Raw genomic sequence first — 15,370 nt, 5'->3', positions numbered from 1 at the left:
TGCTGACGTTACTGATGATTGGGCGATGCAAATGTTGGAGGCGTAACTATTAATGATCTCGGCTGTAACAGTCGGTGTTATGTTGGAATTGACCTATTTTTCGGTGGTCTTTTGCAAACACTAGATTTATATAAGAAGGAGGAAACGATGGTGTTTGAGACTCATGGTATGTCATGTCCATGTACTGAACTGTTATTATTTAACTATGCCAAGGTAAACACAGTTTTCCATTCTATGGCACCTTTAAATCAAATAAATGCAGACTTGGTGAGCACAAGAGTCTTCTTTAAAAAACACTAAAAATCTTACCGTTCAAAAACTTTTGACCAGTAGTGTGTATAGAGATAAATAAATAAACAAATATTATAAATAAAAAAATACTATTAATTTAATTCATAATATTTGTATATATTAGTTCATATTTAAAGAATAGTTCATCAATACTATGAAAATATTATAAATATTCTGAAGTTAATATGAATAAAAATATGATAAAATCTCATTTTAACTAAATATTAACTATAATACCAGTATATCAATAAAATAACGCTTTCTAAAAATATCTTGTTTAATTTTTTAAATATTGAACAATATATTCTCTTTTCATTTGTCAAAAACAAGATAAAAATATTTACAATTTTATTTCTCATTGACATAGTTTATTTGAACTAAATTAAAGCTAAATCTACAATTTTCTAATATATGATCTCAAATCTTGTTTTTATTCGTGAAAGCCAAGACAAAGAAAAAAACATTCCGATGCTTTATATAAAAAAATAAAAAACCAGAGACCAAACTTTGAAAAAAGAGAAGTCAATAAAACTAGGCAATAAAAATCTAAATCAAACTAAATGAATAATGAATTCAATTTGTTCATGAATCTGACTGATCTGGCTGAACTAAAACCAGTTGCAGTTGCAGTTAACCACTTGCTGGAGGGGAAATTTTCAGTGAAAAATGCAAAAATGCATTCAATGCATAGGCTTCAGAAGTCCTGAAACATTGATTCATATAAACTAATTTGAATGATGCTTTTATATCATCTTTTAAGCTTGAAGGCTTCAACCCGGTTCACAGTTAGGTGGGAAAAAACAATATGAGCGGGAGTAGATGACAGAATTTACATATGGAGTTTGACAACATCAACAGATTCGCACTTCATTTAACAAATCCAAAATGCAAGATCCAAGTCTTGCACCACAAAGAATGCGTTTACGAAGGATTCTGATGTTGTGCAAGAAAGAAACGACAGGAACACAGGTGAAACTCAAACTAAGCTTATTTAATTATCACGTCAAGACTAAACAGCCCTGGGACAGCTGTTTAAAGGTGTTTTTCCCTGCACACCGGTCAGCAGGGGTTTCGCAGACTCGGGTTACGGACGCACAAAAGCTTCGTCTGAGTTCTCACACTCTTTGTGTTTAACTTGGAGCGCACAATCACGTCTTTGTAACATGACAGCAGCGAACAAACCCAACAAAGCAAGCCCTGACCAGAGGAACACTGTCATTCATACCTTGAGTCACACCAAAACAAACAATCGCAATGAAATATCGAACCGGCTCACGACAACGTGAACACAGTAACGCATATCCTGGGAAATCAAGCACTGCAGAAAGCACACAGGAGCCCCTGATCAAATGTTAGGTCATGCTACCCAAGGCGGACCGATTCGCAAAATAGCCGTGTCAGATTTGTAATATCGTGGCCTACGTGAGAACAACGGCCTTAAAAATATTTTTCAGCTGATTAGCGTCACCAGCTGGGCAGACAATTGCGAAATGCAATGCAGGACTTTTGAAAATAACCTTGACCCTCGGAAAATAGTAGGAGGCTACAACTTTTTTTTTACGTAATCCATGAGGCTAAAGAAACTAGTTTCCAGCTGATCTGCAGTGGAATGCTAGCAGGAATAAAGTTTTTTTTTTTTTTTTATTAAAGTCTAGAGTCCGCAGGAGGTAAATCAGATAAAAACAGTCTTATAAGAAAAATCAAACAGGCTCAAAATTTACAAATGTAAAAATGGCTTTCCATCTTCACTGTATTACTAAAGGTATTGAAATATAATTTGTTTAGATAGAGAACCACAAAGATATTTCTTTCTTCGCTGTAATCGCTGTGCCGATTTACTGGCCTCTGGCATTATGCCTTAATCACACTACAAAAACAAAGCCAAAGTTGCCAATTTAAAGCTTGCAAGTACTGGTCCCACCAAGTCTGTGCTTTGTTCCTCTAAGAAAACTGACTCCTTGATGACTTTACAACACTGATCTGACCTAAATCCAGCCGACCCCTTGAAACAAGCACACACCGACCACAGCAGCTTAGAGACTCAAGGTTTATAAACAAATGATTGTGCCGTTCGCCTGAGAACAAACTTTGGGAAAATGAGAAATGAGAAAGTTAGGTGCAGTTTCTAAACTGATTTTAACTTTTAATAGTCATTTTTGTGATTATTTAACTTGTTGCAGGAAAAAAATAGACCAAAAATTTCTATTAGTTTAATAATAGTGATAATAATATATATATATAAATATATATACTGCTGTTCAAAGGTTTGGGATCAGTAAGACTTTTAATGTTTTTTGGTTTCTTATGCTCATCCAGGCTGCATTTATTTGAACAAAAATACAGAAAAAAAGAAACTGTAATATTGTGAAATATTTAAATTTAAAATAATGGTTTTCTATTTATATATAATTTGGAAAAGTATTTATATTTATATTATATTTTTTATTTATATCAAAATGTAAAATTTTCTTAAATATGCTTGAATTTTTTTAAATTTTTTTACTTGTGATACTTTCTTCAGGATTCTTTTATGAACTAATGTTAAAAAGAACAGCATTTATTGAGAACAGAAATCTTTTGTAACAATATACACTACTGTTCAAAATGTTTGAGGTCAGTAAAAAAAAAACTTCTTTCTTTTTTGATAGAAGTTAATACCTTCATTCAGCAAGGGTGAGTTAAATTGATAGCAAGAGATAGCAAAGACTTATATTGTTAGAAATTATAAATAAATGCTGTTATTTTTAATGTTGTATTCATCAAAGAATCCTGAAAAAAGTATCACATCTTTCAAAATAATAAATAAATGTATTAATTAATTAACCAGCACAACGGTTTTCAAAATTTATAATAATAAAGTAGAATATTAGAAAGATTTCTAAAGGATCATGTGGCACTGAAGACTGGAGTAATGATGCTGAAAATTCAACTTTGCATCACAGGAATAAATTACATTTTAAAATTTATTCACATACAAAACAGTTATTTTACCTTGAAATAATATTTCACAATATTACTGTTTTTTTCTAGATTTTTGCTCAAATAAATGCCGCCTTGATATGCATTTTTTTTACTGATCCCAAACTTTTGAATGGCAGTGTATATACTTTCCTAGTCACATTTGATGAGTAAAAAAGGGTGAAAACGATGATTAAATATACACACACATACAGTATATATATAGTTATTAAATTAGTTATTATACATGTGTGTTTGTGTGCACATATAGAATAACATTACAAAAGACATACCGTACATATATATAGTATAAAATTACAAAAGTTGAATAAACTATGATATATCCATCTAATTAAATAATTACCTATTACACATTGTGTGTGTGTGTGTGTGTGTGTGTGTGTGTGTGTGTGTGTGTGTGTGTGTGTGTGTGTGTGTGTGTGTGTGTGTGTGTGTGTGTGTGTGTGTAACCCTGGACCACAAAACCAGTCATAAGTAGCACATGTATATTTGTAGCAATAGCCAAAAATAATTTTTTCTTGTATGCCAAAAATCATTAGGATATTAAGTAAAGATCATGTTCCATGAATATATTTTGTAAACTTTCTACACCAAATATAATTTCTGATTAGTAATATGCACTGACAAGGACATAATTTAGACAACTTTAAAGGTGATTTTCTCAATATTTAGATTTTTCTGCACCCTCAGATTCCAGATTTTCAAATTGTTGTATCTTGGCCAACAACAACATTTATTCAACTTTATTTAGCTTTCAGATGATGTACAAATGTCAGTTTCCAGAAAATTGACCCTTATGACTGGTTTTGTGGTCCAGAGTCACATATAGAGTATACAATTGCAAAAAAATATATAGATAAAAAGGTAGATAAATAGATGATAGAATAAAATGACAAACATGTGATAGGTAGATAGTCAGTCAGACTTATGTTTGACAGCGAAATATCGATATAACATTTCCAGACTATATATATAAACGGTGTCTGTATTCAGCTGCTATATATAAACAAAGACACTGGACGACTTGTTGCTTTAGTTCCCTTTTTCCTCGGTGTTTCAGCAGCTCATCGCTGAGTGTCTTCCCCGTGGGTGTCACGTGGCAGTGGGCTTTTATGAGTATGTCTGTCCACTTGCGTTTGACAGCACTCCAGCGACCACGACTCTCACAAACGAGCAGACAAGCCGGAAGCAGACGGCTTTATCACCACAGAACACTATTTTCTCAACCTATGTTCATTTAAGTTTTCCCGGTTTGAAGTTATTTTACCTGAGGGCTAGCGCAAGCTAACCGATTAACGTTACCCACGCCGACGCGCTTGCGTGTTTGAAATCCAGTCAGAAAATCACTTTTTATGCACCGGGACACGTTATACGTAGCCAATATGAGTAGAACCCCTGATGTTGCTCACAGTTTGTTCGTATCTGAGTATATAAAACACTACACATGTCTGAAATGTGTCCTACCTCAGCCGAGCTCCCCTCCTCACTGATGATGAGCCACATCTCGTGCGTGCGTGCGTGCGTGTCATACATACTCCGATTTAAGGGAACTCCTTCTCCTTTCAGAAAAAAAAAACGGTTCAACAGGATTTTATTTACACTGTATGCATGAATGCACACGTCAAAAGAGATATACGTGTCAAATGCATGAACCTAATCCAATTTCGAAGAATTTCCTAAAGCTAACCTTTTATTTTACGTTTACAACCTTATAAGTGGTATACGCTCAATGACAAGATTTAATAGCAAGGAGGGCGATGCTTTAGAAATGAATGCATTTTAAATAAATGCATGTTGGGTAAACAAACTAATAGGATATAAATTAATTCCTTCATTGTAATCCATAAGTTAAATAGTACATTTTAACGAATTTGGTTCACGTTAGGCCTACATATCACATTTATTAATAAACAACTAACTAAAGTATAATACTTTTTTTATTAATGTATGAGAACTTCTTTGTTTTTCACTTAAATTGCCGTAAAATGTTTGCAGACCCCATAAAAAATGAATTGAAAATAAATTATTTTATTTTCTATGGCTCATATAACTGACTTATTAGGTTGATTTCTAAATGTTAAGCACCTCCTTTTACTAAACAATAAAACTGTATTGGAAAGTGTTCAATAAATTTCAATAGTGTTCAATAAAAATTACGCGATTAATCGCATGCAAAATAAAAGTTTGTGTTTACCTAATATATGTGTGTGCACTGTGTATATTAATTATGCATATATAAATACACACACATACATGTATGTATATTTAAAAAATGTTTATATGTATATATGTATATGTATGTATGTATATATATATATATATATATATATATATATATATATATATATATATATATATATATATTTACATGTAATTCATATTATATGCACATTTAAATATTTTGTATATAAATATAACATTTATACATGCATCTGTGTGTATTTATATAGTTATGTAATAAATACATACAATACAAATACATATTTTAGGTAAACACAAACTTTTATTTTGCATGCGGTTAATCGCGATTAATCATTTCACAGCCCACAACCAACTACAATATAGTATATTTTCTTTAATTTATAAGAACTCTTTTGCTTTTTACTGACAAATTGTAGTAAAATCGGTGCATAAGAAATTATTAGAAAATAAAATATTTTGTATATAAATATAACATTTTTTCTTAAATACATGCATCTGTGTGCATTTATATATGTACATAATAAATATACACAGTACAAACAGTATTAGGTAAACACAAAATTTTATTTCGCATGCACAAATAATTGTGATTAACAGAACTAAATATTAACTATAAACAACTAACTAAAATATAATATATTTTCTTTAATTTATGGGAACAAATTTTCACAAATTGTAGCAAAATGGTTGCAGACCCCATAAGAAATGAATACAAAATAAAATATTTTCTATTTTTTATTTTCTATGACTCACATAAAATGAAGTTTGACTTCCTAGGTTGATTTCTAAATGTTAAGCACCTCCTTATTGGAAAAAATGACTTATTTTAGTTTTATGCCTTATTTTCTTCCAAACGTGATCGTATTGACCAAACATGACATCTGCCGGCCTATAACACTTATTGCATCTACGAAATAAAATAAAACCCACAGACAAAGAAATTCGTTGTTTTTTTTGTCGACAAGCGATAATTGTGTTTGGTTAACGTGACCGTCTCAAATTAACGCTTTGGTAAATGTTTATGAGCTCCACTGGGTTGATACGCGCCCGCTCCTTTAAATACATCCGGACGAACTGTGATTGACAGGTCCAGCTACCGCGGGGACCGCCCTTGAGGGGCGTTTCCAACTGTCAGTCATCCAATCAGCGTCGAGCGTACAGACTCCGGACAGAACAGAAACCCGTGACGTAAGTCGTCACCATTCTACTGTGCGGACAATCAATAAACACCTTCTGCAAAGTGACAACAAACCCATTTATTCAGCATTTTTGAGGATATTAAATACAGCTATGGACTCCAAAGCGGTAAGCGTAGCTATATATAACCAGAATCGGCCATAATGGTTATGTGAAGCCTAATGCAATGCTATATTAGCTTGCCGACATGGATAAAACATGATAAACTGAGACAAGTGCGTCAAGTTTCTGTAGTCCAGCCTATTGCATAACGTTGTATTATTATCTCGTGAAGCTTTTAGTTATACAGTCTGTAATGTTAACTCTTTAAAATTCCAAGGAAATATACAGTAGGCCTAAGTCAGAAGGAAAGCCTCATGAGACCTTCATTGACAACAATATAAGTGATTTTACTCATGCATGTGCATTGTCAATTATGTATAGACTAATAACAGATGCAATCAGATAAACTATTTAGCTTTTTAAATGTTTTAACTGAATTGACTTGGTCTACTCTGACTGTAATAACCTAAACTGTTAGTAAAATGAGTCATGTGTGCATGTGAGCTAATGCTCGTATTGTTCCATTGATAGAAGCTTTTCTAACGTCTATCCTGAGGAAATTGAAACAATGCTTGTATACAAATATTGCACTTGTATGAAATATGGCATTTTTGCTGTCTCATGAAAATGCATAAACAGAAAAAGAAACCAAATTGTCTCAAGTTATCAAGGCAAAGTCCCCTGTGATATCACGTGATATCTGTGATGACAGAATTGCAGTGCAGTGTGCATGATCAATCCTATGAGTATGGCGTAATACAGTACATACATTAAAGTATATATTTTGATTGTATAAAATGTATACTGTACTATGTGTTTTAAACACACCTACTTGTTCTTTATTTTTGCTGTTTTTAAAAATATATATTTTTAGAATGATAGTAAAGTCATTAAAACAAAATAGAAATGTGAAATAACACAAATGAAACTACACTCTTATGAAAAATAACATTTTATATGAAATATATATATATATAGAGAGAGAGAGAGAGATTAAATTCATCAATTTAATTTTTTTTAGTTGTTATGCTAGTCATTAAAACTATAAAATAACTCAAATGAAAGTACAATCTTATGAAAAATAATTGTAAATAAAACATTATATATTAAAAAAAAATTACAAAAATGAATACTGTATTTATATGTATATATATTTTAATTAATGATAAGGAAATTTACACAAGATTTGTATATATATAATTGTTGTTACATTTATCAGTTTAAATTCATTTTTAGTTATGCTAAACTAATAATTTTTAAAATAATTATATATATATATATATATATATATATATATATATTTATACTAAATTACAAAAAAGAATATTATATTCATATGTATATGTAATATATTTTATTAATGATTAATAAAAATTAAAAGAAATGTTTTATATATATATATATATATATATATATATATATATATATATATATAATAAAATTCATCAGTTTAAAATTTATTTTTAGTTGTTATGCTAGTCAACTGGATGTACAATTTTATAGAAAATTATATATATATATATATATATATATATATATAATTACAAAAAAATACTATATTTATATGTATATATAATATATTTTATTAATTAATGATATTAAATGTTTTATATCACATATTTTTATAATTGTTGTTATTATTATTTTTTTATAAGATTTGTCAGTTTAAATTCATTTTTAGTTGTTAAAGTAGTCATTAAAACTAAAATAGCACAAATATACTTATAATTGTTAATATTCATCATTCATTTATTATTACATTCATCAGTTTAAATTCATTTTTAATTTGTTACGTTAGTCATAAAGATGGAAATGTCAAAATCAAAATGTCTGCAAAGAAAATTTTAAGCAACAAGCCTTAAGAGGTTTTTAAGATAATGAGAAACAAATTCAAGTGTGTCAAAACTTTTGAGTAGTACTAAATGATAAATATGCCAAAGAATACCTTTGCTTTGGAGCTCAGATTGTTGTGGTGTTTTCTAGACCATAGGGGGGTTCATCAGCACTCTGACTGAAATGGGCTTCAGTGAGGATCAGATACAGGCAGCGATGCAGGCAGGATTCTTCTCTGTACCAGATGCAGCTGAATGGTAAGTGTTTTATGTATGAAACAATGAAATGAGCTATATAGGCTATTTTTGACTTTCTCCCGAGAGGAAAAAGTCAGACCAGTTATGTAATAGCTTAGACTAGTCATAGACTAAATAACCACCCGTCTGGTTATATTCAGTGGCACCAGCCCTCTCATTTATTCTCACAATTGCTCTGAAGGCTTTTACAGGGTGGAAGTCCACGGCATAAACTAGTCAAGCAGACTTCAGGTCCCTCAGAGACTGCGTTTTCTGCATTCAACCCACCCAAAGATGCTGTCTGCTCCAACAACAACTCACAGTCTGAAACAGGTACAAACAGCACAGTTGGTTCATTAACTCATTTGTACACAAACAGGCATCTTTCACAAGAGTGTTAACATTTTTTGGGAAGGACAATGTGATTTACTGTACAAATAAACTAGCATGTGACTCACGGGTCATGTGATTTTGCACTTAGCGTGCTGCAGATGATTAGGGAAATGTTAATACTGGAATCTGAAGTGTTATGCAATACAGAGGAATTTTCCTGCTTTTAGTTCCTGCTTTGGTCTTGGCATCTCCTTCGGTGAACGCAGCCACAGCACAAGAGCATCCACCCCTGGAAACACGGATCAAGCAAGATAAGAGTAATTTCCGTGAGCAGCAGAGGCAGCGAGTGGCTCAAGAGGCGCAGGCAGAAAGGAGACAGAAGAAACAGGTGAATTAGTGAAAGGTTCATGACATGTTCTTATAATAAAGCTCCAGCGGGTAGGTTCACTCAAAAATGAATCTACTCATGTCCACGTCATTCCATGATTTCTTCTGTGGAACACAAAATCTGTTTTAAATACAACTAAATTGTTGAGCAATGGCTGTTTATAAAGGTTATTTTAAATATTTTTAACTATTTTTTATTTTTTTTTGTGCTATTAAAAGGCAATATACTATATATAGAGAGAGACAAAGACGAGAAAATACTTTAGAAATAGTTAATAAATTAATTATGTTAACATTGATAATGTGTTAATTTATTATTTAATTTGTGTATGTATATATATATATATATATATATAATATATAATATGTGTGTGTGTGTGTGTGTGTGTGTGTGTGTGTGTGTGTAAATATATATATATATATATATATATATACATACATGTATGTATGTATGTATTATTTTTAAAATTTTATAAAAATGTATATAAGTATATAATCATGTATATGTGTTTAATGTATAATAAATATATTGATTTAGTATTTTAATGTAATGTTTATATATATATATATATATATATATATATATATATAATTTAACATATATATCTATCTATATATATATATAATTATATAATATTATATAATATATATTCTTTTTATTAATTTAATCAAACAATATACAATATAAGTATAATTATGTGTATGTTTAATGTATAATAAATATATTTATTTAGTATTTTTATGTAATGTTTATATATATATATATATATATAAAATATAGTTTAATAATTATATATATATATATATATATATATATATTAGTGGTGGGCCGTTATCGGCGTTAACGTGCTGCGTTAACGTGAGACTCTTATCGGGCGATAAAAAAAATATCGCCGTTAATCTATTCTCAAATTTGGGTTGGAGCTGGGTCTAAACTACGCAAGCTATGATGACTTTCACCTTGATAGTTTAACGCGGATGTATACCAAAGATTATAGAATATGGTCACGCGTTTACGTCTCCTCCGCCAAAACACAGACGGGATCGCGTCGTCCTCCATTCATAAAAACGCGCTTTTACTACACGCATACTGAAACACACGTGACGCTCCCGGTAATTTTTGGCATTTGCATCTCACATGAACAGATGAACATGAACTTTTACCGTTTCATTTGAGAAAACTCGCATCATATCATACTGTATACACAGAAACTTCACGGCAACCTGTCAAAATAAACGTACGGTGTAACATGTATCCCCACCCCCCAAAAGCTGGAAACGTAGGGGAAACACTGACTACCATAGATATATATACGTAGATGTATATTTTTATCACACTGTACAACAATAATACAGTTTTTTTTATTACAGTAAGGGCTAAATTTAGGGTTGGGTAGGTGTAGATGTTAAAAAAAAAACACACAATCTAATAGGTAGAAAAAATAATTTCATTGTTAGTTAGTTAGTAAACACAAGTACATCTTATGGAACATAATTTATTTTCATCAACAAATTATCATAGAACAGCTTTATTGAGCAGTTTGTGATGCAGTTTGGAAACAGGAGATGAGCGCCTGATCTAATGCGCCCCCTGGCTTGAGAAAACCATTCTCAAAGACTTACTTTTAGTCATTATTTGGGTAGCACACATATTCTGAATGCCTTCAGCAGAATTCAAATTAGCCATTTTAATCTAGATTAATCTAGATTAATTCCAAGATTTAATCTAGATTAATCTAGATTAAAAAAATTAATCTATGCCCACCACTAATATATATATATACTTTATAAAAATAATATAATGTATTTATTAAATAAAAATACACATATAATGTATAAAATACATATGTTTATTTAATTTAATGAAAAACATAAATTAATAATTTATATTTTTTTAATTTAATAAATACTGTATATAAGTATATAGTATTACTTTATTTCTATATAACAGAATTTAAATCTATATATATAAAATGTAATAATTTTATAAATAATTTCTATATTTATTTTATTTCATGAATATACATATATAGATAATTAATTATATAATTAAATGTGTGTTTAATGTATAATAAATATTTATGTATTATTTTAATTTAATGTTTATATATATATATTATATTATATATTTTAATAGCTAAAAAAGAATATATATATATATATGTGTGTGTGTGTGTGTGTGTGTGTGTGTGTGTGTGTGTGTGTGTGTGTGTGTGTGTCTTTAATTTTTTTTTAAATATAAATAATTTATAATCCTTTTTAATTTAATACAAATATATAATTATATTATATTATTTTTCATTTACTGAATATACATATATAAATAAATAGTTATATATGTTTTTTTATTTAATAAAAAAAATAATTTAATGTTTCTACATATATTTTTAATATATATATATATATATATATATATATATATATATATATATTGTGTGTGTGTATAATTACATCAAATGTATACTGCCATAAACAAGTCACCATGTGAAAGCCTCAAACAAAAATATCTTTTTTTTTTGTCACCTCCTTAAGTGCTATCTGTATTTTTGCTCCATCAACTGTCACCGTTTCCTGCTCTACAAGATCATTTTTGTCTCTCAGTTCAGTAATGGTTTGTCCTTTGATCAGGAGCGTGAGCTGGTGTTGAAGAGGATAGCAGAGGACCGGCGCAGTCAGCAGGAAAAGACCCAAAATGAAGCCACGGCCGAGACCTCTCCATCCAGTGGACAGGGACAGAAACTGGGCGGACGTGTGGAGACCAGCGTGGACAACCACTGCATCCTCATGGTGCAAGATCACATCTGTTTCTCCTCTGCTTTCTAACAACTACTGCTGCAGTACTCAAACCTGTCTGTTTGTTTGTGTCTATTACAGATCCGTCTTCCCTCAGGGGAATCAATGCGTGAGCGTTTCCCTGCAGACACTCCCTTAAGTCACGTCGTCGAATACATTGCCGGCCGCCACCCTTCGCTACCTGCTTTTTCTCTCCTGCAAGGGTTTCCTCGAAAGCGCTTTGGGGAAGCTGAGTTAACCTGCTCCCTCCGGTCTCTGGGACTGACTCCCAATGCTGCACTTTGCATACAGACCACGCCCCCTGAGACGCCTCAGGACCCGCCCAGTCCAGCGTCCCAATTGGCTGTTGTAGGGCAGGCGGAGGTGGAGGTGGAGGCGGAGCCACAGGAAGAGCCGGTGGTGCCACCAAATGAGCAACCGCAAGTGGAGGCCGGGGCTTTAGAGGAACTGGAGATACCTCCACCTCTGCCCAATCAGCTGTGGGAGGAAGCAGTAGGGTATGCTGGGATTCCTGGGGTCGGACCTCCGCTGTCAGGACCCTCTCACTTCTGGGGTAAGATTGGCTTTTGCTAATTTGTTAATGCACAATTATTTTATTATTATTTCTATACTAGTTTTCTAGTTGTTAATATTTTGGGTGCTGCAGCTGTGATGTCAAAACATTCAAGTACTCATCAATTAACAAATCCCATTATAAAAACCTATAGGAAATTATTTTTTCAGGTTTTTGACTTTTATATTTATGTTTTAAGTTTTATTGTAATTTTAGTGTAATTTTTAGTGATTTAGTTTAGTGTGTTTGTTTTTTTTATTAATAAATTATTTTTATAAAATATAAAAAATGAAGTTAAAATAACAACATAATGCTTATGATTGCTTGATATTTAAGTTTGTTTTATCATTTATTTTTATTTGAGATTTTGTTTTGTTTAATTCGTTTTTTATTTAGTTGTTTAGTAGTTTATTTATTTCTTTGTATTTATTAATTTCTGATTAGTTTTTCATCCAATATTTATATTTTATTTTTAACTTTACATGAATTAAGAAAAACTATTTCAGTAGAACAAAATGATAATATATTATTGGTTAGTTAATATTTACTAGGGTTATTTGTTTATTTTATATCAGATTTAGTTCTATTATTGTTTTTATTAGCTTTTTATTTATTTAGATTTCATATTTTTATTTATTTATTCAGTATTTATTATTTCTGAATAGTTTTTCTTTCATTTAATATTTTATTTTATTTTCAGTTTTACCTGAATTATTTCAATAGTTTTAATTAATGAACAAAAATTATGATATATTTCTCATTGTTTCTTAATATTTAGGTTTATTTATTTATTTTAGGTTTTATTTATTTTTGTTTATTTATATTTTATTTCTTTATTTAGTATTTCATATTTTTTGAATAGTTTTTTTTTCATTTAATATTTATTTTATTTATATATTTTTAGTTTTATTTGGATTAACTAAATTATTTCAGTAGCTTTAATTAATAATAAAATGATGACATATTACTCATTGTTGCTTAATATTTAGGTTTATTTATTTATTTTATATGTAATTTATTTCATATCAGATTTAGTTCCGTTTTAGTTTTATTTATTTTTGTTCATTTAGATTTTATATTTTTATTTATTTATTTAGAATGTATTATTTTCTGAATAGTTTAGGTTTTTCATCTAATATTTTATTTTATTTTATTTTCAGCTTTACCTGAATTAACAAAAATGATTTCAGTAGTTTTAATTGATGATAAAATGATTATATATTACTTATTGTTGCTTAATATTTAGGTTGATTTATTTTGGATGTAATTTATTTTATATAAAATTTTATAAATTTGTTTATTTATATTTTTATGAATTTATTTAGCACCTATTATCATTTAATATTTTATTTTTTATATACATTTAGGTATATTTCTTTATTTTAGATGTATTTTTTTGAATATCAGATTTAGTTCCATTTTAGTTTGTATTTATTTTTGCTTATTTAGATTTTAGATATGTTTTTAAATTTAGTATTTAATATTTTCAAATTAGTATTACCTCTAATATTTAGTTTTATTATTTATTCCAATCAGATATAGATCCATTTGAGTTATTTATTTATTTTTGTTTATTTGGAATTTATATTTTTATTCATTTATTAAGTATGTATTATTTTCTAAATAGTAGGGATGCACCGATCCGAATCGGCCGATCGCTTGCGCGTTTTATCAGTAAAGCCGGTTCTGTAATCAGCGGTAAATGCCATCAGGTGCATGATTTCACGTTGAGCCGTATATACTACACACAGCCGTTGTTCACTGACGAGCTGCGCAAATCCATGTTCATTATCAGTATGAATGTGCGCAGCTCGTCAGTGAACAACGGCTGTGTGTAGTATATACGGCTCAACGTGAAATCACGCACCTGATGGCATTTACCGCTGATTACAGAACCGGCTTTACTGACAAAACGCGCAAGCATGAATCGGCCGATTCGGATCGGTGCATCCCTACTAAATAGTGAAGTTTTTCATTGAATATTTTTATTTTATTTTATTTTTACCTGACAACAAAAATGTTTTCAATTTTTACTTAAATGCAATTAATATTCTACAATTACACATTTGCTTCTGACAGGGCGAGGCCATAAACTGGTGCAAGGTGATGCAGAAAATGAAGAGCATTTGGAAAATGAGGAGCAACCAGAAGAAGAAATTGTACCTCCATTTGATCTCAATGGTAGATAACGTATTACTTTCACATTATATTTTGACAGGGGCATTGTTATGTGGTTGCTAGGGTGTTTTAGGTGGTTGCTAGGTTGTTCTGGGTGGTTTCTAGATGATTGCCCAGATAAAGAGTCCAAAGTCTCTATGGTATTCTGGACTCAGGTACTACCTTTTCCTATAAATCTATGAGATTTTTCCTTCCTGTTTTATTGTTTGCCAGGCAAAAATACAGCTGATTACTTTCATAAAAGTTATAGCCAGATCATTTTTGAAGTACCGTTCATGTTTTTAGCACAAACATGGCAAGATGAGTTGCTTGAAAGTATGAGAAATAATAGTGATGCTTGCATTAG

General features: G+C 30.3%; 1 protein-coding gene across 1 annotated transcript in view; it reads left to right on the top strand.

Moving 5' to 3' along the window:
* Nucleotides 1–6,652: 6,652 nt before the first annotated feature.
* The window catches only part of LOC141300279 (uncharacterized), a 17,462-nt gene continuing 8,744 nt past the window's right edge, over nt 6,653–15,370 (top strand). Inside the window, exons 1-7 of the mRNA XM_073830599.1 lie at nt 6,653–6,777; nt 8,695–8,801; nt 8,983–9,113; nt 9,341–9,501; nt 12,129–12,287; nt 12,375–12,846; nt 14,926–15,027. Of these exons, the coding sequence (XP_073686700.1) occupies nt 6,763–6,777; nt 8,695–8,801; nt 8,983–9,113; nt 9,341–9,501; nt 12,129–12,287; nt 12,375–12,846; nt 14,926–15,027 (1,147 nt within the window). The 5' untranslated portion in view covers nt 6,653–6,762. The remainder of the gene's footprint in view (nt 6,778–8,694; nt 8,802–8,982; nt 9,114–9,340; nt 9,502–12,128; nt 12,288–12,374; nt 12,847–14,925; nt 15,028–15,370) is intronic.

Source organism: Garra rufa, chromosome 24 (genome assembly GCF_049309525.1).
Source record: "Garra rufa chromosome 24, GarRuf1.0, whole genome shotgun sequence".
Taxonomy (NCBI): domain Eukaryota; kingdom Metazoa; phylum Chordata; class Actinopteri; order Cypriniformes; family Cyprinidae; genus Garra; species Garra rufa.
Note: the sequence above shows the minus strand (reverse complement) of the source record. Positions and strands in the feature narration are given on the sequence as shown.